Here is a 27,229-nt window from a genome sequence, read left to right on the forward strand (position 1 = left end):
TAAATAAATAAATAAATTTATTTATTTATTAAAAAAAATCCTATGATAAACCATGTGGAAAAAAATATTTGAAAAAAATATACATATATCTGAATCACTTTGCTGTATACCAGTAATAAACACAACATTGCAAATCAACTGTACTTCAATAAAAAAGAAAAAAACAAAGAAAAACACCCAATAATAACTTTACTGCAAAAACCAGCAAGGTGAGCCAGCAGTTACTAGGGTGGGTAAAATGGAGGCTCGAAAAAATCTGTCAAGAATGTTATAAGACAATCAATAATGACCCTGAAACAAGAGAAACCTCTGTAAGCCGCCAGCCAACAGCAGATGGAGTCCTCTGTCCAAAGTGGGTGATGTCCACACCTGAACAAATCAAAGGGGTGGGCATGAGGTCTCACCAAAGGGCTCAAATGGCTGGCGAATACTCCAGAAAAAGCAAGAGACTACAGCAACCTGTTCTCCCTGCTTTCTAAAAAAATTGAGATATAATTAACATATAACATTTATTAGTTTCAGATGTATAACATAATGATTCAGTATTGGTTTATACTGCAAAATGATCACCACAATAGGTCCACTTCACGTTTTCCTCATAGTTACATAAGTTTTTTATGTTGAGAACTTTTATGATTTACTCTTAGCAAGTTTCAAACATGCAATACAGTATTACTAACTATAGTGACCATACTCCCTGCCAGCTAATATCAGGAGAGTGGCTTCTATAATACACATGGGCAGTGACAGAACTCCAGTGACAGCCCCAGGCAGGTCGGAAAGTGCAAAAGAGTTCACCAGTTTCCCACAAACCTGGCCCTTACCGTGAATCTCCCTAGTGAGGATGTCCGGATGTACGAGATGCAGTTTCTGGGGGTTATCTCCCTCGCAGGGGCTAATCTCCAGAACTTTCATCTGTTATTATGTTAAAAAGCCAAGAGCACAGTGGCTGCACGTGTAACGTCTTTCTCCAGTGTGAGCTTCCTGGTGCCGAATGGAGACAGACTAGTGGCTAAAGACTGTCCAACATCTGCCATACTCATAATACCCTGCTGGGTGTGGAGTTGTTCTGTAAGATCAAAAGGTTCTTGATGGTGGAACACATAGCACAATGACACTGGGATACATGAAAGACAGAACTGTTTGTTACTTACAGCTCAGAATGAGAGAAAGACATTAGACAGGGCAACAAAGAGGGCTGAGCCCAGGGACAGGATTAACAGCAAGCTGGAGCTGTGGTGGGCAGTTTATATGTGGCAAGAGTGATGGGATTAGCTAGGTTTCATGAGCTTTCTGTGGCTTGCCTATTTTGAACAATTGTATGGGTTCCAGAACATAGGGGCTATCACTAAATGTCTGACACCTTGGTGTCTGGTAGTCCAGAGTATGAGAGCCTGATAAGGAAATTGGTTGGGGTTGTGGGCTTCATCAGCTGTTCTAGAAGGGGAAAGGACAGTCCTTCTCCTGCCAGGGCTTCAAAACTGAGTCAAACCACTTTCAAAAACTTAAAAAGTATATATCAAAATGCTGTGGTATTGACATACACACACATATAGGAGAATGGAATAAAAGCACAGAAACAAACCTTCACATACATGCTCAGATGTTTTAAAAGGGTGCAGAGACCATTCAAAGAGAAATGAGTTTTTTCAGCAGGTGGTGTTGAAAAAACTAGATATCCATACATAAAAGAATGAAGTTGCACCTGCACCTTACATGATATAAGCTTCAAGCTGTACTGGTGTAAAATGGTACAGCTACTATGGAAACAGCCCCTCAGTTCCTCAAGAAATTTACATATTGAAATAATGATCCAACAATTCTACATCTGGAAACATACATAAAAAGGACAGAAACCAGGGCCTCAAAGAAACATTTGTGCAATTGTGCTTACAACAGCATTATACGCAATAGCCAAATAGTGAAAGCAACCTAAGACCCCACTGATGAAGGGATACAGAAAAAGTAGCATATACATAAAATGGAGTACTACTCACTCAAAAAGGGCGGAAATTCTGACACATGCTAGGACGCAGATGAACCTTGAGGACATTGTCTTCAGTGAAATAAGCCAGCCACAAGAGGAGAAAAACTTTATGACTCTTATGTAAGGTACCCAGAGTGGACAAATTCATAGACAGAAAGTAGAATAGCTGTTGTCAGGGGATAAGAGAAGGGGGATGAGGAGTTGCTGTCTAATGGATTTAGTTTCAGTTTTATAAGATGAAAAGACTTCTGAATATTTGCACAAAAGGTGAATGTATTATTACTGATGAACTTACAGTTAAATATGGTTAAGACTGTAAATGCTATGTTACAGGCATTTAATCACAATTAAAAAAAATTTAAACACCTGCAGAGCAGTACTTCCCCGTGCTAAATCAGACTTTTCCCACATTCACTGCGTTTATATGGCTTTTCTCCCATGTGAACTCTCTGATGAACGAGCGTGAAGTGGTCTTTTAACGCACTTCCCACACTGGCTGCACTCATAAGGCATTGGCCTAGTGTGAGCTCTCTGGTGTTCAATGAAGCCAGATCTTTGTGTAAAGAACCCTCCACATCCAAGGTGCTCATATAGCCTCGTTTCAATGTGGATTTTCTGGTGCTGAACCACGTGGAACGGTCTGATGAAAGTCTTCCCACTTTCGCTGCAATGGTTTTTCTGGTGCTCAACAAGTATGTGTTCATGGCTAAAGGTTTTACCACATTCACTGCACTTGTAATCATTCTGTCCACTTTCAAAGGTCTCCCTGCCCCCCATGTCGCTGTGTGGCTTCCCTCATGTGAGGGGCCTGGTTCTGGAGAAGGCCTGAACTGGCCGGAAAGTCCTTCTCTCCTGTTCAGCACGTCAAGGTCCTTTCTGCCACATGAAGGCTGCAGTTCTTCACCAATGAAGTCCTCCCTTCATCCCATCTGGGGAGTTTCTTCCTACTCGGCTCCTTTTGGTGCTGGGAAAGACTCACCACACACATTTACACCTCTTGCTCGGGGTGTGTCCCATCATACTCAGCCAGGCGCAAAATGTCTTTCAAGAGTGGGCCACACATCACATTAAGAATGAGACTTCTGGGACTTCCCTAGGGATGCAGTGGTTAAGAATCCGCCTGCTAATGCAGGGGACATGGGTTCAAGCCCTGGTCCAGGAAGATCCCACATGCCGTGGAGCCACTAAGCCCACGAGCCACAACTACTGAGCCCGGATGCCACAACTAATGAAGCCCATGTGCCTAGAGCCCATGCTCCACAACAAGAGAAGCCACCACAATGAAGAGTAGCCCCTGAGTGTTGCAACTAGAGACAGCCCATGCGCAGCAACGAATACCCGATGCAGCCAAAAATAAAAAGATAAATTAATTAATTAAAAAAAAAAAAGAATGAGACTTCTGGATGGATGGACCTGGCTTTGGAGTCTTGACCTGTGACTCTATAACTGCATCACCTTGCTCTGAAAGCGCCTCCTCATCCTGGGCTCCGTGTCGACAAGCTGGAAGGAGAGAGATGCCAATAAACGTGGCCCCAGCAGAAATGTGTCTCAGACACACTCAGCAGTAAGTCCTTAAGATTGCTGAGATGCGTGGGGCCAGAGCCTGTGTGAGGAAGGCCTGCTGTGCAAAGCTGAGCCTGAGAAGCTCATCTGATGGCAGAGCACAGACGATGGGTAAGAACACGAGGAAGGGTCTTCAACTTACCTTTCAACAAAGCCTGGCTACTGGTGACTGGTGAGCAATGAGTAGAAGGCGGTGTCCAGACCCAGAATGTCTGAATGCATCACAGCAGCTGGGCTACAAGGAGTATTTAAGGACACATGCACATATCCCAACACTTTAAGTGCAGGTCAATGTTGACAGCACTGCAAAGGGAGCAGTGGAAGGGAATGGGTGAGAACCAGAGCCAGAAGTGAAGAGTCAAAACATCAACAGCGGACTTCCCTGGTGGTGCAGTGGTTGAGAACCTGCCTGTCAATGCAGGGGACACGGGTTCGATCCCTGGTCCGGGAAGATCCCACATGCCGCGGAGCAACTAAGCCCATGCGCCACAACTACTGAGCCTGTGCTCTAGAGCCCGTGAGCCACAACTACTGAGCCCGCATGCCACAACTACTGAAGCCTGCGTGCCTAGAGCCCATGCTCTGCAATGAGAAGCCACCACAATGCGAAGCCTGTGCATTGCAACGAAGAGTAGCCCCCACTCACCGCAACTAGAGAAAGCCCGCACGCAGCAGCGAAGACACAACACAGCCAAAAATAAGTAAAATAAAATAAACTTATAAAACAAAACAAAACAAAAAACATCAACAGGAAAGTAAAGGTAGAAACTCTTGGACTCTGTCGCTGGTACCACACACTGGTGGATATAGGACACAGGCCTGGTGTGATGGGAACCCAGCTCTGATACCTCACCATTTCCTCACCCCCATACACAAGGGCCACATTCCTTTCAGCCTCCCTTGATGCTACAGGAAAAACATCCACCCTCTCAGGCACCCAGGGCCCTCCTATTGCTCAAGGTGAGCAACCACCTGGGCCTGAGGAGGCCAGTCAAAGAAGAAAAACAGGGAAAGGGAGTGGGCCCCGTCCCATGAGATCACACATTCTAAAATTATAAGGACATTAAAGGAAGGTCTTAAAAGAAACAAGCCAGTGGTCTCCTCAAGTAGTGACCAGGTCAGCATGTGAACATCCTGGCATAAGCAGGCCCCAAATTCTGTCAGCAAAAGACAGTGGAAGGCCTGGGACACCGAGGTTCCATGCTGCTGGACAGAGTCACCCAACCACGGACAGGGAAGGCTGGTGGGATCTTTCACACAAACATCAAGATTTCTGACTCCTGAGCCCTGTCTTACAAGACCTCAGAGCAGCAGGGATGGGACTGCTGGGAGAGAAGGAATACAGTGCACAGAGCCCAGCCCTGGCAGCAACGACACACATGCCAGGAAACCAGGAAAGGAAGCATTACCCATGGTCTCACTGTGGGAAGCTCAGAGGTTTCACTTGGCTTGCTCTGACTCTGGTTTGGTAAAAACCTCATATTAACAGCTTGAAACTGCCCAGAGTTGGAGCATTTATACCAGGGAAACTGGCAAACGCAACAATCAAGGGTTGGCTGGGTTTTTTTTCTTTTTACTAACTGTCTAGACTTAAAGTAATGGAGACTATGCTAATAATGAGGACTACACATGGTGAGTAATGTCGTGAATAGAAACATTTATTCCACCCAGCAAAGTCACTGAAGAAAAGTCAAGTTCCAACACATTTATTGTCTTCTTACTTACTAAAAAGAAGACATACACCTGGCAAATGAACACAAAAATGTTCAACATCATGAATCACTAGGGAAATGCAATCAGATCACAGTGAGATACATCTCCACACTTTAAAAACAGATAATATTAAAAATACTGACCATACCAACCTAGTTCTGGTGAGGAATATAGGGGAACTGGAATGCTCCCATACTGTCGATGGGAATGCAAATGGGTACAGTCATTCACTTTAGAATACGAATCCCTATGTTCATATAAAGAATTTTATGTACACGTTCATAGTAAGCTTATCTGTGATAGCCAAACTGGAAACAAACCACAAAACCTCATCCTTTAACAGAGAGATGGATAAACAGTCAAATTGTGGTATATCTAAACAGTACATTTTTCAGATATTAAAAAAATGGTCTCTTCATGGAGACAAATTAGATGATTCTCAATATAATTATGCATTGTGAAAGAAGAAAACAAATACAAAAGTAAACATTAAGATCACAGTGATATTAAAAGTCTAGAAAACACTAGCTAATTGAATGGGAAAAAAGTAAATCAAAGGACTTCTCTGGCAGTCCAGGGATTGGAAATCTGTGCTTTCACTGCCACAGCCAAGGTGTAATCCCTGGTTGGGGAACTAAGATCACGCAAACTGTGCAGCATAGCTGGAAAAAAAAAAAAAAAAAGTAAATCAATACTAGCTACCTGAGAGCCCTGGGAGAGATGTCAGAAGTTGATATGGGAATGATGGATGTTTGTTATTATGATGATGATTCCACGGCTTTAGAAGTATTAAAATTTACCAAGCTGTACATTTTAGGTATGTTTATTTCAATGCACACAAACTATACAGCTCAACTAAATTTTAATAGGAATTGGTTTCACATAAAAATCTGAACCTCTTTTCTGAATCTCTTTTCAGTAGAACTGTGGCAACCACAGCTCAATTCCATCACCTCTCCTACTCTCATGAGGGGATTCTGTCACAGCAGCAATGAAGACTGGCGAGCAATAAAACGTGTTTCCACTTAAGCTATCCAGGAACTCTGCCTGGGTTCTAAAATTCACATGCCTGAACTACATGATTTCTACTCTCATTCCCCATTGTTTTCACTGTGCAGCAATGGGCTTCAGATAAAAAATTTGCAGACGCTACGGGAATCCTACAACCTTTACGTTATTCAGTCTGACACAGACTGGGGGCTCAGGGGAGAGAAATAGCTCTGTAGCTCCTGAGAATTTCTGCAAAAACCTTATCCTAAACAGCCATAGTCATGGGAACATTCGTGGATGCAGCTTTAGAAAAGGCTCATCCCTTCTTGTTGCTAGTCTCTCACACCCTATTAATTCCCAGAGTGTTTCTGTACCAAATATGGTTCCTTCCTGATATCTGTAATCTAACACTCAGGAACACCAGCTACCACATTGCGGACATCATAGCACACGTGGACATAATGGCACACGGCTCTTTTCCAGCTGGACCTAGAGAACTTCTTCTCTTGAACAGTACTGGAGGCATGATGTGACATCCCATGTGAAAAAGAGAACCATTCATACTGCTCCAAAAATCACTGGTGGTTCTCACAACTGTCCTCATCGCAGGGTGATCTTGGTGCCCACCAAAACTTCTGACATCCAGGTCACAACATTAGTCCCACAGAGCCCTGCAGTCTACCCCAGGAGGCCTTCAACAACAATTCAAATTAGTGGAAACTATTCTCCGCCATGATACTATCCACAGTGAGGTATACAAACTTTGGAACACCCACAAAACCTGTTCCTCTTCATCCTGACAGTCCAATTTGGTTCTCAACATCAGTCTAACAGTGAACAAACCCCAAGATGAAAGGTGGCTTAAATAATAGTCTTTATTATGGCATAGAGCAGAAAAACGGAGGCAGATAATTCCCAAACAGGGTGACTTGGACTTAAATAAAATCCACCATTAGCATGGTATTAGACAATGCCACCAAAGAAGGCAAACCACTGTGAGCCACCAGGAGAAACTGGACAGGATCCCCATGATCAAAGCTGCTTTGGTCCTGTCATAGGCAGTTGACAGGAACTAAGAGAATGACAAAACCCAAGTGCTCAGGGTCTCCATGCTTTTCTACAAGGGATAGGAGAGCACAAAAGCTGACCTACCCTGATCACACTGAGATGACTGATTCCCAGTATTGGGATCTTTCTTAGAGATAAGAAACTCACAGTGACATTAAGTATGGCAAGGGCCCTGCACAGGTTAGAAGTAGAGCATAGCTCTTTAAAAGCTTCCTATGAACCTGGTACTCACAGGCAATCTGCACACTAGGGCTGTTTAGATGTAGGGCATTCAACTTCCAGTTGATGACTCCCTCACAGAGCCTATTCAGTATGATGTACTAACTAAGGAGACAGCTCATTCAAAGCTCTCCTCATCTCATTTGAAGGCCTTTCTCCAGTAGGAAGTTTCTGGTGACGAATGAGGTTAGACCTTCTGCTGAAAGCTTTCTTACGTTCACTGTGCTCACAGGATCCATCTGGCCTGTTAAGTTTCTGGTGCTCAGTCAGAGCAGACTCTGACAGAAAAATGTTCCACATTTGCTGTACTGGTGATGCCTTTCTGTAGCATGAGCTTTTTGGTGTTGAGTAAGTTGGGAGTTTTGGCTGAAGAATCCTCCACATACAGTGCACTCATATGGTTTTTCTCCAGTGTGAACTCTGGTGCTTAATGACAGTGGAGTATTGACTAAAATGTTTCCCATATTCAATGCACTTATAAGGCCTTTCCCCACTGTAAACTCTCTTGTGCAAAACGAGAGTAGTTTGGCTAAATCACTTCCCACACTCACTGCCCTTATAAGTCTTTGCTCCAGTGTGAATTCTCTGGTGTACAATAAGGTTGGAGCTTTGGCTAAAGAACTTCTCCTTTCACTGCGCTCATAAGGCCTTTCTCCAATGTGAATTCACTGGTGCCAAACAAGTGTGAGTGGGTTGCTATTTAAAAGTTTTCCCAGGGGCTTCAACTAAAGATGCCGCAACTAAAGATCCTGCATGCTGCAACAAAGATCAAAGATCCCAGGTGCCGCAACTAAGACCCAGCACAGCTAAATCAATCAACCAATCAATAAATATTAAAAAAAAAATGTTTTCCCACATTCAATACACTTATAAGGCTACTTTCCATTGTGGACTCTCTGGTGCTTAACAAGTGAGTCTTTGCGACTAAAGGCTTTTCCACATTCACTGCACTCATAAGGCCTTTCTCCAGTGTGGACTCTCCAGTGCCGAACGAGACTGTCTTTATAAATGAAGGTTTTCCCACATTCACTGCATTCATAAGGTCTTTCTCCAGTGTGGACTCTCTGGTGCCGAAAAAGGTTTACTTTAGAAATAAAGGCTTTCCCACATTCACAGCACTTATAAAGCAGTTCTCCAACATGGAGTCTCTGGTGCTGAACAAGTGACTTTTTGTGTCTGAAAGCTTTCCCACATTCACTGCACTTATAAGGCCATTCTCCAGTGTGGACTCTCTGGTGAACAAGTGACTTTTTGTGTCTGAAGGCTTTCCCACATTCACTGCACTTATAAGGCCATTCTCCAGTGTGGACTCTCTGGTGCTTAACAAGTGAATTTTTGTGTTTGTAGGCTTTCCCACATTCGCTACACTTATAAGGCCATTCTCTGGTGTGGACTCTCTGGTGCTGAATGAGCGAGCTTTTCCAGCTGAAGGCTTTCCCACACTCACAGCACTCATAAGGCCTTTCTCCAGTGTGGATTCTCTGGTGCTTAAGAAGTATCCCTTTAAAGCTGAAGGTTTTCCCACATTCACTGCATTCATAAGGCCTCTTTCCAGTGTGGACACTCGGGTGATGAGCCAGTTTGTGTTTCCAGCTGAAGGCTTTCTCACATACATAGTATTTATAGAGGCTATGTCCATTGTGAAAGGCCTCTGCATACTTGGCGTCCTTTTGTGGAGTGACCTGGTGCTGGAGAAGGCTAGAGCTACCAGGGAAATCCTTCCCAGCCTCCTGGCATGTGAAAGAGTTCTTGGATGCATGGACTATGTGGCTCCTCATAAAGGCCTTACCCATGTCTCTTTTAAAGAGTTTCCCTCCACTGTGCTGGTGAAATTTCACACCTGACACACATAGTTTCTGGCCAGGAATTGTTCCCAGGTCTTCAGCTACACACAAACTACTGTCTAAGGCCAGGCAGCACCTCTCCCAGGGATAGGACTTCCAGATGGACAGGTCTGTCTTTGAAGTATTTATTCGTGGCACTTCTACAGAAACATTATGCTCAGAAGTTATCTCCTTGTGCTCTGCTCCATGCCAACAACCTGAAAGCACAGACATATGGATGAACTTCATGTAGATTTTGGAAGAAGGAGGCGGCCCCATCACAAATATGTGTCTGACGTACCAAGAAATAAATCCATGGGACTATTTTCCAGACAAGGGAGCTGGCAGCATGCTAAGGAAAGGACCTCTGTGCAGCACTGTGCCTCTCCATGTCACAGAACAGGGAGGACTAACCGGGCAAGACACAAGGGTGGTGGGAGCTCACGGAGGAGCCAGGGGTCCACAACTCACTACTCCGGAAACAGTTGACAGGACTTGGTTGTTGGTGACACTCGTGTGCTGTGTGGAAAGCTGTATCCTGGACCAGGAAAATCCGACTGTCACTGAGTAGCTGGTGTAAAAGGAGTATTTTAAAAATAGGTGCAGACCTCATGACACATTAAGTGTAGGCCAATACTGGAGAGCACAGCAGAGTGAGGATGGAGAGGTCCAGTGAGGGGTAACCTTGGGTTGAAAGTCAGAGTAGAAATGAAAGAAGGAGCAAAGTATCATGAATGGGTAGGAAAGATAGAAATGAGAAAAACAGTCACTGTCCTTGGCACCAAAACAGTGCTCAGCACAGGACATGTGCCTGATATGATCTGAACCCAGCCATAATATCACTTCCTCCCCCTGATGCCAATCACCAGGGCCAGGCCCACTTTGAGCCCCCCTAGCTGTGGTTGGAGTCATGTCCACTCTGTCACATACCCAGGGTTCTCCTCCCAGCTCCAGTTGGAGAACAACATGGAACCTAGAAGATGCAACTTCTAAGGGAAAGATAGCACAGGTGAGTGGTCAGTACTGGCCAGGGGAACAACCAATCCCCCAAAAAAAACCTCAGGAAAGAAAAATAATGTCACAAAAATACTTGTTGAGGAGGGTATCATAGAAACAGCCTAGTGGACCCCACAAATAGTGACCATGTTGGTTCACAACAATGCCCGGTATACTCAGGGCCCAGGAAATGTCACCTAAAAGAGAACAGAAGCTGGAGCACAGAGGTGGCATGGGCCTACAGAGTCAACTTAGCTAGGAGTGGCTGAGAATTATGGAACCCACTGAACTAATTCCAAGTTTTTGAAGCAGAAAATCTTCACTGAACAAACCTCAGAGCAGCTGGTATTGGAGCTCCTTGTGAAAGGAGGCAGTCTACACACTCACCCAGCCTTGGCACTTACAGCATAGATGACAAGGAAGCATTAATAGAGATGTGCCCACTGTCTCGCTGTGAAAAGAGCAGACTTCCCCTTGGAAAAAGAAAGAAAGGCAGGGAGCAGCCCAGGATGCTGGGATAGGTGTGAGGGTCTTACCCAATGATGCAACAAGTGCAAAGGTCTCCAGCAACACATCGCGGTACAGGAGTCTCTGGGCCTCATCAAGAAGCTTCCATTCCTCCTGGGAAAAGTACACAGCCACGTCCTCAAAGGTCACAGGGCCCTGTGATGATGGGACAGATTTGTACATAAGCAGCCTCTCTCCCCAGGACCCCATAAGTACTTCTAACCCCAGCCCGTACTCACTCTGGGTTCATCATCCACCCCAGCTCCGTGACATAGAGGGCAGTGGGGCCCAATGACTCTTCATGCTTCCTTGATCAGTATGTACAACCCTGAGCAACAACAGGCAGGTGGACAGATAGATACCATCTAATCTGTGAGCCTGGTATGCAGGGCCCTTTCCCTTTCCTCCAAGACAACAGCCTGAGTGTACCCACTATCATGTCTCCCAGACACAAGCAAACTTAGCCCCATCCTTCTCTCTTATACTCCTAGTACTAGGGCCTGGGGCAATTACTTCATACACCTTCCCCACATGCATATTACTTACTGGACCTGCTCATACATCTGATCCCCATCACCACCACCCGGCCCACAAAATTGGCATGTCTCCTGCCTCCTCACATACCCTTCTGCACACGGCATCAGAAAGTGCCTGCCAATGCAATAGGATCCCACCGTACCCCAACTCTCCACTGGTGGTTCCCAGCCCTCTTCTGAAGGCTTTCCCACTAGGCCTTGTTCCTGACTTCTACCTCAGTCACAACACGCAGATCTAAATACGCCTGGTCAGGTTCATTTCCATATAGCACATTATGTCTCTTCACCAGTTACAATCTTTGCCCATATAACACCCATTCGAAATCCACACCCACTTGACACACCTTAGGTGAATTCATCTGACGTTGTGACAAACTCCCCAAGTTCCACCACAAAAGGCTGGTGAGTGCACAGGAAAAGAAATAAGCACCAGCCTGACTTTGCTATTACTTCACCTCCATTTCTGCCTTCCCTCTGCATCAATTTCATGGCCACTCTCCCATAAAAACCTGGGCCACCTGCTGGACTTTCCCTACCCCCTACCTTCCCGCTGATGACCACTCCTCTTGTCTGTCTTTGTGACAGACCCCCTCTCTTCCCTTGTTGCCTAATGGCATCCTGAAGCCTTCCCCAGCACTCTAGCGCTGCATGTTCAGCTGTCCACTTTTCTCCTATATTTGGGAGTCACTGGAACATCTGAGACTCAACATGGCTGAAACCCAGTTCACCTGGTGCTTTCACTGCCATGGGCAAGGGTATGATCACTGGTCAGGGAACTAAGATCCCTGCAAGCCACATGGTACAGCCAAAAAAAAAAAAAAAAAAAAGAGGGAGAGAGAGGGAGCAACAAGAAGGAAATGGCACTAGAAAATTAGTTTTGTGATAAAGAGGTTGTGGCTAGAATCATAGTTTGAGATAACTGGACATTACTGATAACTCTTTAAACTTAAGACAAAGGAAACAATCTATAGGACCTGACCTCTATTGCACCCTCATTATATAAACATGGAAATATCTTCTTGGGTTCTAAACATCTTGATAGGGATTCCCAGCATTATAACTTTTTATTCTTACAATGATTCGTTTTATCCCCTTTAAAAAAGGGATTTTAACAAGATGTCTTAATCATTTTCTCTTCCAATACCACCAGAGAACGATGATGTAACAGTAAAATAAGTACTATTAGAAGAATAAAATCACTGAAAAAGCAAAAACCCTCTAAGTGCCTGTATACTGTAAAACTGTTAAGTTTACCTAATGCACGATGAATGTGTATGAAAATACAATTATGGGATAGATTAAGACTAAGTATAATCATCTCATTCAAAGAACTAAGTTAAAATTAGTTAACTTGGAGCTAAACAAGATCAAAAAGTGGGAATGTTCATTTAAATATAATAGTAACTTTAATATACACGCTAGACAAGTGCATTCTTTATATACCCCACAACACATAGCAGATATGACTGCAATACGAAGTTTATAAATACGAAAGTAGACCAAACAAAAAAGCAAACAAAAAACCATAAACAAAGAAAAGCCTTTTAGAAGAGGATCTATAAAAACATTTTAATCATATAGTAATATCTACAGAATACTTCACAGAAAGGAAAATGAATGGATACTCACGAAAAACATGGGTAAAATAACACCATACTGTGCAAATGAAGAAAAACACAGAATTCTTATATGATTCAATTCATAAAAAATTTTAAAACAAGCAAGCAAAACTAGAATCATCAAATATTTCCCACATGGTTGGCAAAACTATCAAAAAAAGAAAGAAAATGCTTACTTGAAACATCAGCCAGTACATTAATTTTGGGGGGATGCGGATAATTGCTTTGCAAGAACCCCACAGGCGGCTTCTGGGGGTCCTATTTATATCGCATATTTTGACCTGAGCGGTGAATAGATATTAGTTTTAGAGCTTACTGAACTGCACATTGAAGTTCTCTGCAATTTTCTTTTTCCACGCAGGTCATATTTGAAAATTCGGAAAACCAAGGTTTTGGGGAATAAAAATAACTATAGAACGCTGGTAAGAGAACACAGATAAAATAAAACACTGCTGAATGAGAAGAGTTGGGTGAGGGCCCGGATGACGCAGCATTTACCTGAATCCGACACATCTGCACTGTCGCCGTCGCTAGAGGAGTTTGTGGGCGAAGGTGGGGCCCGAGCACAGGCGCCCCTCCCGGCCCCGAGAGAGAGTCAGGCCAGAGGGCAACCACGCCGAGCCTCAGACCAAGCTCAGAGCAGCAGGCACAGCGCCTTCCGGGCTCCCTGACCTCCGGCCGGCCCTGCGTTGCGAACTTCCCCACCTTCGAACACATCCGAGTTTACAAAATGACCACGGCAGACGCCGGAAAAGCCGCCCAGACGCAGTCCTATAGCTCGGAAGTGCCTCTTTAGTGAGACTTCATTGGTCCAGGGGCGCCGAGGAATGGGCGCAGTACCTTCAGGGTAATGTAGTTCACAGGCCTCCAGGACCTGGCAAGGGGCAGTGCTCCCCTCCTCCAGGAAAGGTGCCGTCTCTCCGCCAGGGTTGCTGGGAGTGAGGCTCTGAGGAAGGGGGCGAGGTTCCACGCTTCTTAAAATGGACGCACCAGATTTTCATGTAGTCTTTGCTGATCACAGAGAGGTACACGGACATAATATATGAGATGTTCCCAAAACCTACAAAACCAAATGGGCACATGATACCAGGTTGTCACTCAGACACAAAGTGCATCCATCCATAGCTGGGGTCTAATAAACACTGTATTATTGCTCTTCCAATGGATGTAGGCTAAAGCTTTAGACTCAATTTATGAGTTTCACTGTGTTAGGTCAGGGTCAAGAGAGCAGAAACTCCAGACAGGGCCATGGTGGACAATACAAAGGAGGAATGTGGGGCGGCCAGAAGCAGGGGGACAATTTGTTGTTTCTCTGGTTCCCTCAGAAAAAAGTAGAGCCAGTGACGTTGTCCACTTATGGACACCACTTTTGAACATGCATCCGTGAAGAAGCATGTAATGAAACACACCTGTACACACCGATTACCTCGCCTTTTCTCTAACTCTGATTGGCCTTTCCTCACACTTTAGACCACCCTGCCTCTTTATCCCCTAAATATCACAGGCACCTTGCCACCGGGAGGGTGGATCTGAGAATTGTTCTTCTGTGTCCTCACTTGGCTGCCTTGTGAATGAAAATACTCCCCAGCAAACCTTGGCATCTCAGCGTTTGGCTTGCTTTGCCTCCGGTTCAGTAATAACCTCATACACACAGCTTGAAATTGCCCACAGTTGGAGTATTCATACCAGGGAAATCGGCAAACACAACAACGAAGGGTCGGTTGGCTTTTTTATTAAGTGTCTAGGCTTAAAGTAATAGAAGTATCTTAATAATGAGTATACGTAGTAATAATGTTGTGAGTACAAATACCTATTCCACCCAGCAAAGTCACCAAAGAAAAGTCAAATTCCAACACATTTATTAACTTCTCAGTTACTAATAAGAAAACAGACATTTTGTCAAAGAAGACATACACTTGGCAAATGAACACAAAAACGTTCAACATCATGAATTGTTAGGGAAATGCAATCACACCACAGTGAGATATGTCTCCACGCTTTTAAAACAGGAAATATTCAAACTATTGACCGTACCAACCAAGTACTGGTGAGGAACAGAGGGGAACTGGAATGTTCCCATACTGTCGATGGGAATGCATTTGGGTACAGTCATTCATTTTAGAATGAAACCATGTGTTCATATAAAGGATTTTATGTACGTTAATAGTAAGCTTATCTGTGAGAGACCGACTGGAAACCACAAAACGCCATCCTTTAACAGATGAATACCAGTGAAATAATGGTATATCCAAAGAGTATATTATCATGAAAAAACCGAATTATTCACATCGGCAACTTAGATGATTCTCAAAGTAACTATGCATGGAGATAAAAAAAGACAAACACAAAAGTAAACATTCAGGCTCCAATGATATTAAAAGTCTAGAAAACACTAACTAATTGAATGGGAGAAAAGTCAGTCAATAGTAGTTGCCTGAAAGTCCCGGGAGAAATGTCAGAAAGTAGATATGGCAGTGACAGATGTTTGTTATGATGATGGTTCCGTGGCTTTACAAGTACTAAAACTTACCAAGCTGTGCATTTTAGGTATGTTCTGTTCAGTGCATACCAACTATACAGCTAATTAAATTTCAATAGAAATTGGCTTCACATAAAAACCTTAATCTCTTTGCTAAATCTCCTTTTCAGTAGAACTCTGGCAACCTCACATTAACCCCATCACCTCCCCTTGCCCATGGGAGGGAATCTGTAGCAGTAGCAAAGAAGACTGGTGAGCAGTGAAAGTTGTTTGCACTTAAGTTATCCAGGAACTCTGCCTGGGTACTAAAATTCACATGCCTGGACTACACAATTTCCACTCTCATTCCCCATTGTTTTCACTGTGCAGCAATGGCCTTGAGATAAATTATTTGCAGATGCTGATTCCTAAAACCTTTACATTATTCAGTCTGACACTGACTGGGGGCTCAGGAGGAGAGGAACAGCTCTGGAACTCCTGAGAATTTCTTCAAAAACTTTATCCTAAACAGACACAGTCACTGGAACATTTGTGGATGAAACTTTAGAAAAGGCTCATCCCTTCTTGTTTGCTTGTCTCTCACTCCCTATTAATTCCATGAGTGTTTCTGTATGAAATATGGTTCCCACCTGATGCCTGTAATCTAACACTCAGGAACACCAGCCTACCACTTTGGGCACATATGGCACATGGTCTCTTTTCCAGCTGGACCTAGAGAATTTCTTATCTTTAACAGTACTGGGGGCATGATGTGACATCCCATGTGAAAAAGAGAACCATTCATGCTGCTCCAAAAATCACTGGTGGGTCTCACAACTGTCCTCATCTCAGGTGACCTCGGGACCCACCAAAAATTCTGACATCCAGAACTCAACATTAGTCCCACAGAGCCCTGCAGTCTACCCTAGGAGGCCTTGGACAACAGATTGGACAGAAACTGGAGTGAAAACTATTCTCTGCCATGACACTATCCTCATTGAGGTATACGAAGTTTGGAACACTCACAAAACCAGTTCCTCATCATCCTGACAGTTCAATATGATTCTCAACACCAGTCTGACAGTGAACAAATCCCAAGATGAAAGGTGGCTTAAATAATAGTCTTCATTATGGTATAGAGCAGAGCAAACTGAGGCAAATAGTTCCCAGAGTGACTTGGACCTTGAAAAACCTATCCTGAGCATGATATGAGACAATGCCACCAAAGAAGTTGAACCTCTGTGAGCCACCAGCAGAACCCAGACTGGATTCCCATGGTCAAAGCTGCTTTGGTCCTGACAGGACCAAAGAGAATGACAACACCCAAGTGCTCAGGCTATTCATGCATTTCTAAGGGGATAAGAGCGCACAAAGATCTACCTACCCTGATCACACTGAGGTGACTGGTGCCAAGAATGGGGATCTACCACTTGGGTGAGGTAAGAAACTCACAGTGACATAAAGTCAGAAAGTACAGCATACCTCCTTAAAAGCTTCCTACGAACCTGGTACTCATAGGCAATCTGCACACTAGGGCTGTTTAGATGTATGGCATTCAGCTTCCAGCTGATGACTCCCTCACAGAGCCTATTCAGTATGATGTATTAACTAAGGAGACAGCTCATTCGCTGCTCTCATCTCATTTGAAAGCCTTCCTCCAGTATGAACTTTCTGGTGATGAAGGAGGATGAAGTTAGACCTTCAGCTGAAAGCTTTCTTACATTCACTGCACTCATAGGGTTCATCTGGGCTGTTAAATTTCTGGTGCTCAGTCAGAGCAGACTTTGACAGAAAAATTTTCCACATTTGCTGTACTGGTGATGCCTTTCTGTAGCATGAACTTTTCGGTGTTGAGTAAGCTGGGAGTTTTGGCTGAAGAAATCTCCACATTTATTGCACTCGTGGTTTTTCTCCAATGTGAACTCTGGTGCTTAATAAGAGTAGAGCTTTGGCTAAAACGTTTCCCACATTCACTGCACTTATAAGCCTTTGCTCCAGTGTGAACTCTCTGGTGTGAAATGAGAGTAGAGTTTTGGCTAAAATGCTTCCCACATTCACTGCACTCATAAGTGTTTGCTATAGTGTGAATTCTCTGGTGGACTTTAAGGTGGGAGCTTTGCCTAAAGAACTTTCCACATTCACTACACTCATAAGGCCTTTCCCCAGTGTGAATTCTTCTATGTTTAATGAGGCTGGAAATGTACCTAAAGACTTTTCCACATTCACTGCAATCATAAGGCTTCTCTCCAGTGTGAATTCTCTGGTGCTGAACAAGCTTGCGTTTACAGCTGAAGGCTCTACTGCATTCTCCACATTCATAAGGCCTTTCTCCTGTGTGGACTCTCTGGTGCTGAACAAGTTTGCTTTTAGCGGTGAAGGTTTTCCCACATTCACTACACTCATAAGGCCTTTCCCCAGTGTGAATTCTTCTATGTTTAACGAGGCTGGAAATGTACCTAAAGACTTTTCCACATTCACTGCACTCATAAGGCCTCTCTCCAGTGTGAATTCTCTGGTGCTGAACAAGCATGCGTTTACAGCTGAAGGCTCTACTGCATTCTCCACATTCATAAGGCCTTTCTCCTGTGTGGACTCTCTGGTGCTGAACAAGTTTGCTTTTAGTGGTGAAGGTTTTCCCACATTCACTGCACTCATAAGGCTTGGCTCCAGTGTGAATTCTCTGGTGCACAATAAGTTGAGAGCTTTGGCTAAAGAACTTCCCACATTCTTTACACTCATAAGGCCTTTCCCCCGTGTGAATTCTTCTATGTTTAATGAGGCTGGAGTTGCATCTAAAGGCTTTACCACATTCACTGCACTTATAAGGCCTTTCTCCAGTGTGGATTCTCTGGTGCTTAAATAGTGTGGGTTTACGGGTGAAGGTTTTCCCACATTCACAGCACTCATAAGGCCTCTCTCCAGTGTGGACTCTCTGGTGCTGAGCAAGTCTGTATTTGCGGCAGAAGGCTTTCCCACATTCACTGCATTTGTAAGGCCTTTCTCCAGTGTGAATTCGCTGGTGCCGAACAAGTGTGTGTTTGTCGCTAAAAGCTTTCCCACATTCGCTGCATCCATAAGGCTTTTCTCTAGTGTGGACATTCCAGTGCTGAACAAGTATGTATTTATAGCCAAAGGCTTTCCCACATTCATCACATTCATAAGGCCTCTCTCCAGTGTGGACTCTCTGGTGCTGAGCAAGCCTGGACTTCCAGCAGAAGGCTTTTCCACATTCGTGGCATTTATACTGCCTTTGTCCATTGTGAGAGGCCTCCACACACTTGGTGTCCTTTTGTGGAGTGACCTGGTGCTGGAGAAGGCCAGAGGTACCAGGGAAATCCTTCCCAGGCTCCTGGCATGTGAAAGACTTCTTGTATGCATGGACTGTGTGGCTCTTCATAAAGGTCTTACCCACATCTCTTCTAAAGAGTTCCTGTCCACTGTGCTGGTGAAAGTTCACACCTGCCCCACACAGTTTCTGACCAGGGTTTGTGCCAAGGTCCTCAGCTAGATGCAAACCACCTTCTAAGTACAGGCAGAACCTCTGCCAGGGATAGGACTTCAGGGTGGACAGGTCTGTCTTTGAAGCATTTATTTGTGGCACTTCTACAGAAACTTTCTGCTCAGAAGGTGTCTCCTCATCCTCTGCTCTATGCCAACACCCTGAAAGCAGAGAAATGTGGGTGAACTTCATGTAGATTTTGGTAGAAGGATGCAGCCCCATTACAAATATGCATCTGACATAGAAACGAATAAATCCATGGGACTATTTTCAGGACAAGAGAGCTGGGGCAGGTTATGAAAGGACTGCTGTGCAGTATTGGGCCTCTACATGTCACAGAACATGGATGACTCACCAGGTTAAAGACACAGGATGGGGTGGAACACACAGAGGAGCTGGGGTCCACAACCCACTCCTCTGGGAACGGTTTTCACCAGGGCCTTGGCTGCTGGTGCCACATGTGCTGTGCTGTGTGGAAAGGTGTGTCCAGGCTCAGGAAAATCTGTCACTGAGTAGGTAGTGTTCAAGGACTATTTTAAGGATACGTGGAGAACTCATGATACATTAAGGTAGGCCAATATTGGAGAGCACATCAGAGTGAGGATGGAGAAGACCAATAAAGAGTGGAAGACAGAGAGGTGAGGGATAATCCTGGGTTCGAATTCAGAGTTGAAATGACAGAAGGAGCAAAGTATCAAGAATGGGTAGGAAAGACAGAAATGAGGTACACAGTCACAAGCCTTGTCCCTAAAACACTGTGGGGCACAGGACGTGTTCCTGATATGATCTGAACCCAGCCATGATATCACTTCCTCCTCCTGATGCCAGTCACCAAGGTGGGTCCCACTTTGGGTCTCTCTAGCTGTGTCTGGAGTCATGTCCACTCTGTCATGTACCCAGGGTTCACCTCCCAGCTCCAGTTGGAAAACAACATGGGACCTAGAAAATTCAAGTCCTAAGGGAAAGACACGACAGGTGAGTGGTCAGTACTGGCCCAGGGGGACAACCACTCCCAAAACAACCTCAGGAAAGAAAAATAATATCACAAAAAAAATCTTTGAGGAGGGTCTCACAGCAACAGCCAAGTGGACCCCACAAACACTGACCACATTGAGTCCCAACAATTCCTGAAATAGTCAGGCCCCAGGAAATGTTAGCTAGAGGGCAGAGCCAGGAGTACAGTGGTGTATGGGTCTACAGAGTCAACTTAGCAGGGAGTGGCTGAGACTAATGGAACCCACTGAACTAATTCCAAGTCATTTGACCCAGAAAACCTTCGCTGAGAAAACTCCAGAGCATCTGGTATTGGGGATACTTCTGAAAGGAGATTGTATACACACTCACTCAGCCTTGGCACCCACAGCACAGCCAACAAGGAAGCAGTAATAGAGATGTGGTCACTGTCTAGCTGTGAAAAGAACAGAGTTGTCCTATGGAAAAAAGGGGAAAGGCAGAGACCTGCTCAGGATGCTGGGATAGGTGTGAGGGCCTTACCCAATGACGCAACAAGTGCAAAGGTCTCCAGGATCACATCACGGTACAGGAGTCTCTGGGCCTCATCAAGAAGCCTCCATTCCTCCTGGGAAAAGTACACAGCCACGTCCTCAAAGGTCACAGAGCCCTGTGATGACGGGGACAGATGTGTACATAAGCAGCCTCTCTCCCCAGGACCCCATAAGTACCCCTAACCCATACTCACTCTGGGTTCACCATCCTCCCCAGCTCCCTAACTTAAAGGGCAGTGGTACCCAAAAACTCTTCGTACTTCCTTGAGCACTAGATACAACTCTCAGCAACAACAGGCAGGTGGACAGATAGATGCCATCTAAGCTGTGGGCCTGGTATTCTGGGCCCCCTCCCTCTCCAGCGAGACAACAGCCTGAGAGTCCCCAGGATCACGTCTCCTAGACACAAACAAACTTGGGCTCATCGTCCTCTCTTAAACTCCTGGTATGAGGGCTCTGGGGCAATTTGGTCACACACCTTCCCCACATGCATATTACTCACTGGCTAACTCCTCATATATCTGATCCCCATCACCACCACCCGGCCCACAAAATTGGCATGTCTCCTGCCTCCTCACATACCCTTCTGCACACAGCATCAGAAAGTGCCTGCCAATGCAACAGGATCCCACTGTACCCCAACTCTCCACTGGCGGTTCCCCAGCCCTGTTCTGAAGGCTTCCCCACCAGGCCTTGTTCCTAACTTTAACCTCGGTCAAAACATGCACATCTAAATACGCCTGGTCAGGTTCCACTTCTGTGTTCCTCACTATGTCTCTTCACCAATTAGAACCTTGTCCATATAACACCCATTCAAAATCCACACCCACTTGACACACCTTAGGTGAACTCATCTGACATTGTGACAGAAACTCCCCAAGTTCCACCACAAAAGGCTGGTGAGTGCATAGGAGGAGAAATAAGCACCAGCCTGACCTTGCTATTACTTTACCTCCATTACTGCTTTCCCTCTGCATTAATTTCGTGGCCACTCCCCCCACAAAAACCTGGGCCACCCGCTGGACTTTCCCTACCGCCTACCTTCCCGCTGATGTTCACTGCTCTTGTAGTTCTTTGTGACAGCCCAAGTCTCTTCCTTTGTCCCATAAGGGCATCCTGAAGCCTCCCCCAGCACTCTAGCGCTGCATGTTCAGCCGGTTGTTTCCTATACCTGGGAGTCAATGGAACATTTGAGACTCAACACAGCCAAAACCCAATTCCTAATATTCTCACTGAAAATGACTCCTACCACTGACTTCCCCATCCCAGTTCATGGCACATACCCCCTTCCAGATGCAAAGGGAAAAAAACTTTTGGAGTCATCTGTGAGCCCTCCACATCAAAATATCTGGTCCACCTCTACTTAAGAAACAAATCCAGAAGCCAAGTATTTCCTACCTCCACATCTGTCACTCTCGTCCAGGCACAACAAATGTGCTTCTAGAGGATTACAAGAGCCTCCTTGATTATCTCCTTGTCTTCCTCTCCCCAAGTCTGCTGTGCACACCGCAGCCAGGGGTAGCCTCTTAAAACCTAAGTCACATCACTTTTCCCCTCTGTTCCAAAAATTCCGTATCTGCCATCATTCTCAGAACAAAAACCCAACTTCTCAGGCTACCATTCTATGCCTGACTCTGGCCCCCTTGTTCTCTGTTCTCACCAGACATTAACAGAGACCTACAAGTCCTAAAACACTCCCATCTCAATCTCATCCTCAAACATTTGTACGTACTACCCCCATACCTGAGACAACCTTTCACATCTCAGTCCATTGACTGCCAAAATGGGAATCTGTCCATATAACCTCTGGCCTGGACTTGGAAACCTGGGCTGAGGGTTTCTCTAGGGTCTACAGCCACCAAGTCCAGGAAGAGTGACAGCAAAATACTTCCAGGACACCTACACTCACCGGTGCAGAGTTCATAAGTGGTTCTGTTGAACGTGGAACCTGTGGGAAGACCAGGGCCATGTAATATTAATTCCCATCAGCAACATAGACAAAAAAGAAGATTAATGAGTGAAACATTTAATATTTCAGGCAAAGACAAATACTTAAGGGAAAAACAAAGCATGTAAAAGAGGGCAGAAAGTATTTTGGAGTTGTGCCATAAAATCATGAGGATATCTTGAGAAAAGGCTTTCCAGAAGTGGAAAACACAAGTGCAGAGACTCTCTGTCAGAGTCACGTCTGGCGTGTTTGACTACCATCTATGAGGACAGTGTGACTGCAGCCCAATGAGAAAAAAGAATACAGGATCATGTTGGCAAAGAAATGGTTGTGTCAGGATATATAACACTATTAGAGCCCTAAGCCACAAATACCAAATTAAGTCTCATTTCATGTACAGCTCTGTTTCTGACACTTGCATTTGATTCCCTTATTCTGCCTCTCCCTTGCCAATAACACATTTTTCTCTTCTTGTGGCTTGTAGTTGGCCATAACAGCTGACCAGGAGTTTTTATACTTCCTTTTCAAATTTTACTTTGGTTATGTTAAAAATTGTTTTGTATAAAATTCCAATTTACATAATCCATAGATTAAGTTCTGATTTGAATTATTATAACATTATATAATAGGATTCAAGAACATGTACTTTTTTCATTTATTCATATTCTTTGATATATCCATGTTTTTTTCCCCACAAATGTTCAGAGATTATTTGTAATTTCCTAAATGCTTTTTTCCATTGTGATAGAGAATGGAACTACCATTTACTGGCTTCACATCCAAACTGAATCTGTGATAAAGGGGTTGTTGCTAGAATCAGAGTAAAAGTGCTTGCCCTTCAGCAGTTTGGGATAACTGGTTGTCATTTCTGATACTTTAAACTTAAGAGAGGGGAATTCCCTGGCAAACCAGTGATTAGGACTCCGTGCTTTCACTGCCAAGGACGCGGCTTTGATCCCTGGTCTGGGAAGTAAGATCCCGCAAGCAGCATGGTGGGGAAAAAAGTAAAGTAAAAGTAAAGTAAAATAAAATAATCTTAAGACAAAGGAAACAAGCTGTAGGACCTGACCTCTAGTCCATCCTCTATGGAAATATCTTCTTGCTTTCTAAACGCCTTGAAAGGGATTCGAAGCCTTATAACTTATTACCCTTACAATGATTCATTTCGTCCCCCTTCAAACAAGTATTTTAACAAGATATTTCTTAATCATTTTCTTTTCCAATACCACCAGAGTAAGAAAACTTAACAATAAAATAAATATTATTATAAGAGTACAATCACTGAAAAAGCACAAACTCTCTAAGTGGACGAACACTGTAAAACTGTAAGTTTACCTAATACATAATAAGTATGTATCAAAATGTAACTATGGGGGACTTCCCTGGTGGTCCAGTGGGTAAAGCGCTCCCAATGCAGGGGGCCCAGGTTTGATCCCTGGTCGAGGAACTAGATCCCACATGCGTGCTGCAACTAAGAGTTCACATGCCACAACTTAGAATTCTGCATGTCGCAACTAAGGAGTCCGCATGCCACAACTAACAGTCCACATGCCACAAGGAAGAGTCCACATGTCGCAATGAAGATCCCGCGTGCCGCAACTAAGACCCAGTGCAACCAAAATAAATAAACAAAATATTCCTTTTTAAAATGTAACTATGGAATAGATTAAGTAGAATCATCTCATTCAAAGACCTAAGTTAAAATTAGTAACATGGAGCAAAACAAGATCAAAAAGTGGAAATGTTCATTTAAATACAATAATAATTTTAACATATACCCTAGACAACTGTATGCTTGATATACCCCAGAAGACATGGCAGGTATGACTATAGTAGCAATGTTTATCAATACAGAAAGCACACACCATTGTAAAGCAATTATACTCCAATAAAGATTTTTTTTTAAAAAATACAGAAAGCAGACCAGAAAACAAAGCAAAACAAAACCAAAACAAAAAACAAAAAAAGTCTTCAACAGCAGAATTTAAAAGGAAATTTTACTCATATATTCATACTAAAGAATACTGTACACACACACAAAAATTAACGGACAGCTATGAAAAACATGAGTAAAGTCACGCCATGTTGTGCAAATGAAGGAAAACACATCATAATATTTACCTGATACCATTCATAAAAAGTTTTAAAACAACTGAGCAAAGGTTAACTGCAGTCGTGGAATAATTTCCACGTAGTTGGTGAAATTATCAAGAATAGCAAGGGCTTCCCTGGTGGCGCAGTGGTTAAGAATCCGCCTGCCAATGCAGGGGACAGGATTTGAGCCCTGGTCCAGGAAGATCCCACATGCTGCGGAGCAACTAAGCCCGTATGCTACAACTACTGAAGCCCGCGCACCTAGAGCCCGTGCTCCGCAACGAGAAGCCACCCAATGAGAAGCCCGCGCACCTCAACAAAAAGTAGGCCCCGCTCGCCGCAACTAGAGAAAGTCCGCGTGCAACAACGAAGACCCAACACAGCCAAAAATAAATTAAAAAAAAAAAAAAAAAAAAAAAAAGAATAGCAAGAAGGCGGCTTCCCTAGCATTGCAGTGGTTAAGAATCCGCCTGCCAACGCAGGGGACACAGGTTCAAGCCCTGGTCCGAGAAGATCCCACATGCCGCGGAGCAACTAAGCCTGTGCGCCACAACTACTGAGCCTGCAGGCCACAACTACTGAAGCCCACGTGCCTAGAGCCCGTGCTCCACAACAAGAGAAGCCACCGCAATGAGAAGCCCGCGCACCGCAACGAAGAGCAGCCCCCATCTCTCCAACTAGAGAAAGCCCGCGCGCAGCAACAAAGACCCCATGCAGCCAAAAATAAATAAATTTTTTAAAAAGAAAAGCTTACTTAAAACATCAGACAATATCTTAACTTTTGGGGGATGGGGATAATCGTTTTGAAGGACCCCACTGGCGGCTTCTGTGGTCCTATTTATACCGCATTTCTTGACTTGAGCAGTGACCGAATATCAATTTTAGAGCTGCTTATTCAACTACACTGGGAAGTTCTCTGCAATTTTTTTCTACACGGGTAATATTTCAATATTCAGAAAGCCAAGGTTTGGCGGGACAAATAAATATAAATATAGGACACTTGTAAGAGAATATTGCTAAGAACAAAAATACTGCAGAATAAGAAGAGTTGGCTGAGGGCCCGGGGGGCGCAGCATTTACCTGAATCGGATCCATCAGCGCGGCCCCTTCAGCACAGTTTGTGGGCGAAGCAGGGGCCCAGGCCCGGCGGCCCCTATCCCGGCCCCGAGACAGAGTCAAGGTGGATGGCGCCCACACCGAGCCTCAGACCCGCCTCAGAGCAGAAAGCACAGCGCCCTCCAGGCTCCCTGACCTCGCACCGGCCCAGGGTTGCGAAGCTCACCACCGGTGAACAGACCCAAGTTTACAAAATGTCGCCCGCCGTCCACGCCGGAAAACCCGCCCAGACGCGGTCCTCTAGGTCGACGCTCAGGAGCAGTGCCTTCCGGGTAATGTAGTTCACAGCGCTCCAGGCCCTAGCAAGAGGCGGTGCTCCCCGCCTCCGGAAAAGTTCCGCCTCACCCAAAGGGTGACTGGGAAGGAGTGTCTAGTCTCTGAGTACCAGGGCGGGGTTTCAGCTTCTTAAAGGGGACGCACCCAGATTTGCGTGGAATGTAGTCTGTGCTGATCACAGAGAGGTACAGAGACATAATATTTCAGATGTTCCCCGAACCTACGAAACCAAGTGGGCACATGATACCAGGGTGTTGCTCAGACACAAAGTGCATCCAGACATAGTTGAGGTCTAATAAACAGTGTCTTATTGCTCTTCCAATACATACAGGCTGAAGCTTTAGACTCAAGAGTTTCACTGTGCTCGGTCAGGGTCACGCGAGCGAAGACTCCAGACAGGGCCATGACGGGCAAGACAGAGAAGGGATGTGGGGCGGCCAAAAGCAGGTGGACCATGTGCTGTGTCTCTGGTTCCCTCACAAAAAACGTAGAGCCAGTGACGGTGTCCCATCCAGTGATCAATACATATTTCTTACTCCACATTTTGATATGTGTTCAGTTCTTTTTTATTTACTTATTTATTATATAAATTTATTTATTTATTTATTTATGGCTGTCTTGGGTCTTCGTTGCTGTGCGCGGGCTTTCTCTAGTTGCGGTAAGTGGGGGCTACTCTTCATTGCGGTGCGTGGGCTTCTCATTGTCGTGGCCTCTCGTTGCAGAGCACGGGCTCTATGTGCGCAGGCTTCAGTAGTTGTGGCGCATGGGCTTAGTTGCTCCGCAGCATGTGGAATCTTCCCGGACCAGGACTTGAACCCGTGTCCCTTGCATTGGCAGGCGGATTCTTAACCACTTCGCCACCAGGGAAGCCCCAGTTCTTTTTTAGAAGCCAAGCTCTACCTGACTGAAAAGAAGAGTGACTTACCACTTGCTGCTTTCTGCCTGGAGTGTGACTCTATGGTCACAGTCATACTTTATTTGGAAAGGGGGAATCTGAACCCAGAGATAAAGGACTGGATTACATGATCCACTTTCCTTGCTGGGGAGTCAATATAATTTCACCTGCAATTGCAGTGACAATGCATGGAGACTTGAGATTATCTCAGAAAAATATCTGTGAAATGTTGAAAGTGCTGATATCAACCATAATTTTAGTTATTCAGAAGTGGTTGCTGAAACAGCTCTTGGCCATGTGAACAAGGTTAGGATCTCAGTGAAGACTGAAGGAACACTGAAGTCTGAGAAGTGATGGAATGAAGCAGAGCACGTAATTACACAGGAAACTTGGCTAGCCTGTGGAAATGGCTTTCTA

General features: G+C 44.7%; 2 protein-coding genes across 4 annotated transcripts; both read right to left on the reverse strand.

Moving 5' to 3' along the window:
* Positions 1-13,869, reverse strand: LOC130704508 (zinc finger protein 501-like). Its single transcript, XM_007175441.3, has 3 exons — positions 13,520-13,869; positions 10,896-11,022; positions 1-9,581 (listed from the first exon to the last, which is right to left on the reverse strand). The coding sequence occupies exons 1-3, from the start codon at positions 13,736-13,738 to the stop codon at positions 8,416-8,418; spliced, it is 1,512 nt and encodes a 503-aa protein (XP_007175503.2). The 5' UTR covers positions 13,739-13,869; the 3' UTR covers positions 1-8,415.
* On the reverse strand, positions 13,862-25,849 carry LOC130704507 (zinc finger protein OZF-like). Of its 3 annotated transcripts, XM_057533434.1 has the most exons (6): positions 25,606-25,849; positions 22,393-22,431; positions 21,525-21,654; positions 20,473-20,599; positions 17,684-19,139; positions 13,862-14,081 (listed from the first exon to the last, which is right to left on the reverse strand). In XM_057533434.1, the coding sequence occupies exons 3-6, from the start codon at positions 21,588-21,590 to the stop codon at positions 13,997-13,999; spliced, it is 1,734 nt and encodes a 577-aa protein (XP_057389417.1). In that variant the 5' UTR covers positions 21,591-21,654; positions 22,393-22,431; positions 25,606-25,849; the 3' UTR covers positions 13,862-13,996. The 3 variants fall into 3 exon arrangements, with proteins under 3 accessions (XP_057389417.1, XP_057389416.1, XP_028020642.1); XM_057533433.1 differs by lacking the exons at positions 13,862-14,081; positions 21,525-21,654 and having other exon boundaries at positions 14,864-19,139; XM_028164841.2 differs by lacking the exons at positions 13,862-14,081; positions 20,473-20,599; positions 21,525-21,654; positions 22,393-22,431; positions 25,606-25,849 and adding an exon at positions 20,323-20,373 and having other exon boundaries at positions 14,864-19,139.
* Positions 25,850-27,229: the final 1,380 nt, after the last annotated feature.

This window comes from Balaenoptera acutorostrata, chromosome 19, assembly GCF_949987535.1.
Source record: "Balaenoptera acutorostrata chromosome 19, mBalAcu1.1, whole genome shotgun sequence".
NCBI classification, from domain to species: Eukaryota; Metazoa; Chordata; class Mammalia; order Artiodactyla; family Balaenopteridae; genus Balaenoptera; species Balaenoptera acutorostrata.

What these genes read in the sequence shown, in the direction of transcription:
- LOC130704508 (XM_007175441.3), bottom strand. Translation starts at nt 13,738, where the DNA reads ATGTGTTCGAAGGTGGGGAAGTTCGCAACGCAGGGCCGGCCGGAGGTC. An exon ending in TGCAGATGTGTCGGATTCAG is followed by an intron (nt 11,023 to 13,519) that starts GTAAATGCTGCG and finishes CCATCATCACAG; the next exon opens with GGCCCTGTGACCTTTGAGGA. An exon ending in TGCACTTGTTGCATCATTGG is followed by an intron (nt 9,582 to 10,895) that starts GTAAGACCCTCA and finishes CTGTGCTTTCAG; the next exon opens with GTTGTTGGCATGGAGCAGAG.
- LOC130704507 (XM_057533433.1), bottom strand. An exon ending in CACTTATGAACTCTGCACCG is followed by an intron (nt 20,600 to 22,392) that starts GTGAGTGTAGGT and finishes CCGTCATCACAG; the next exon opens with GGCTCTGTGACCTTTGAGGA. An exon ending in TGCACTTGTTGCGTCATTGG is followed by an intron (nt 19,140 to 20,472) that starts GTAAGGCCCTCA and finishes CTCTGCTTTCAG; the next exon opens with GGTGTTGGCATAGAGCAGAG.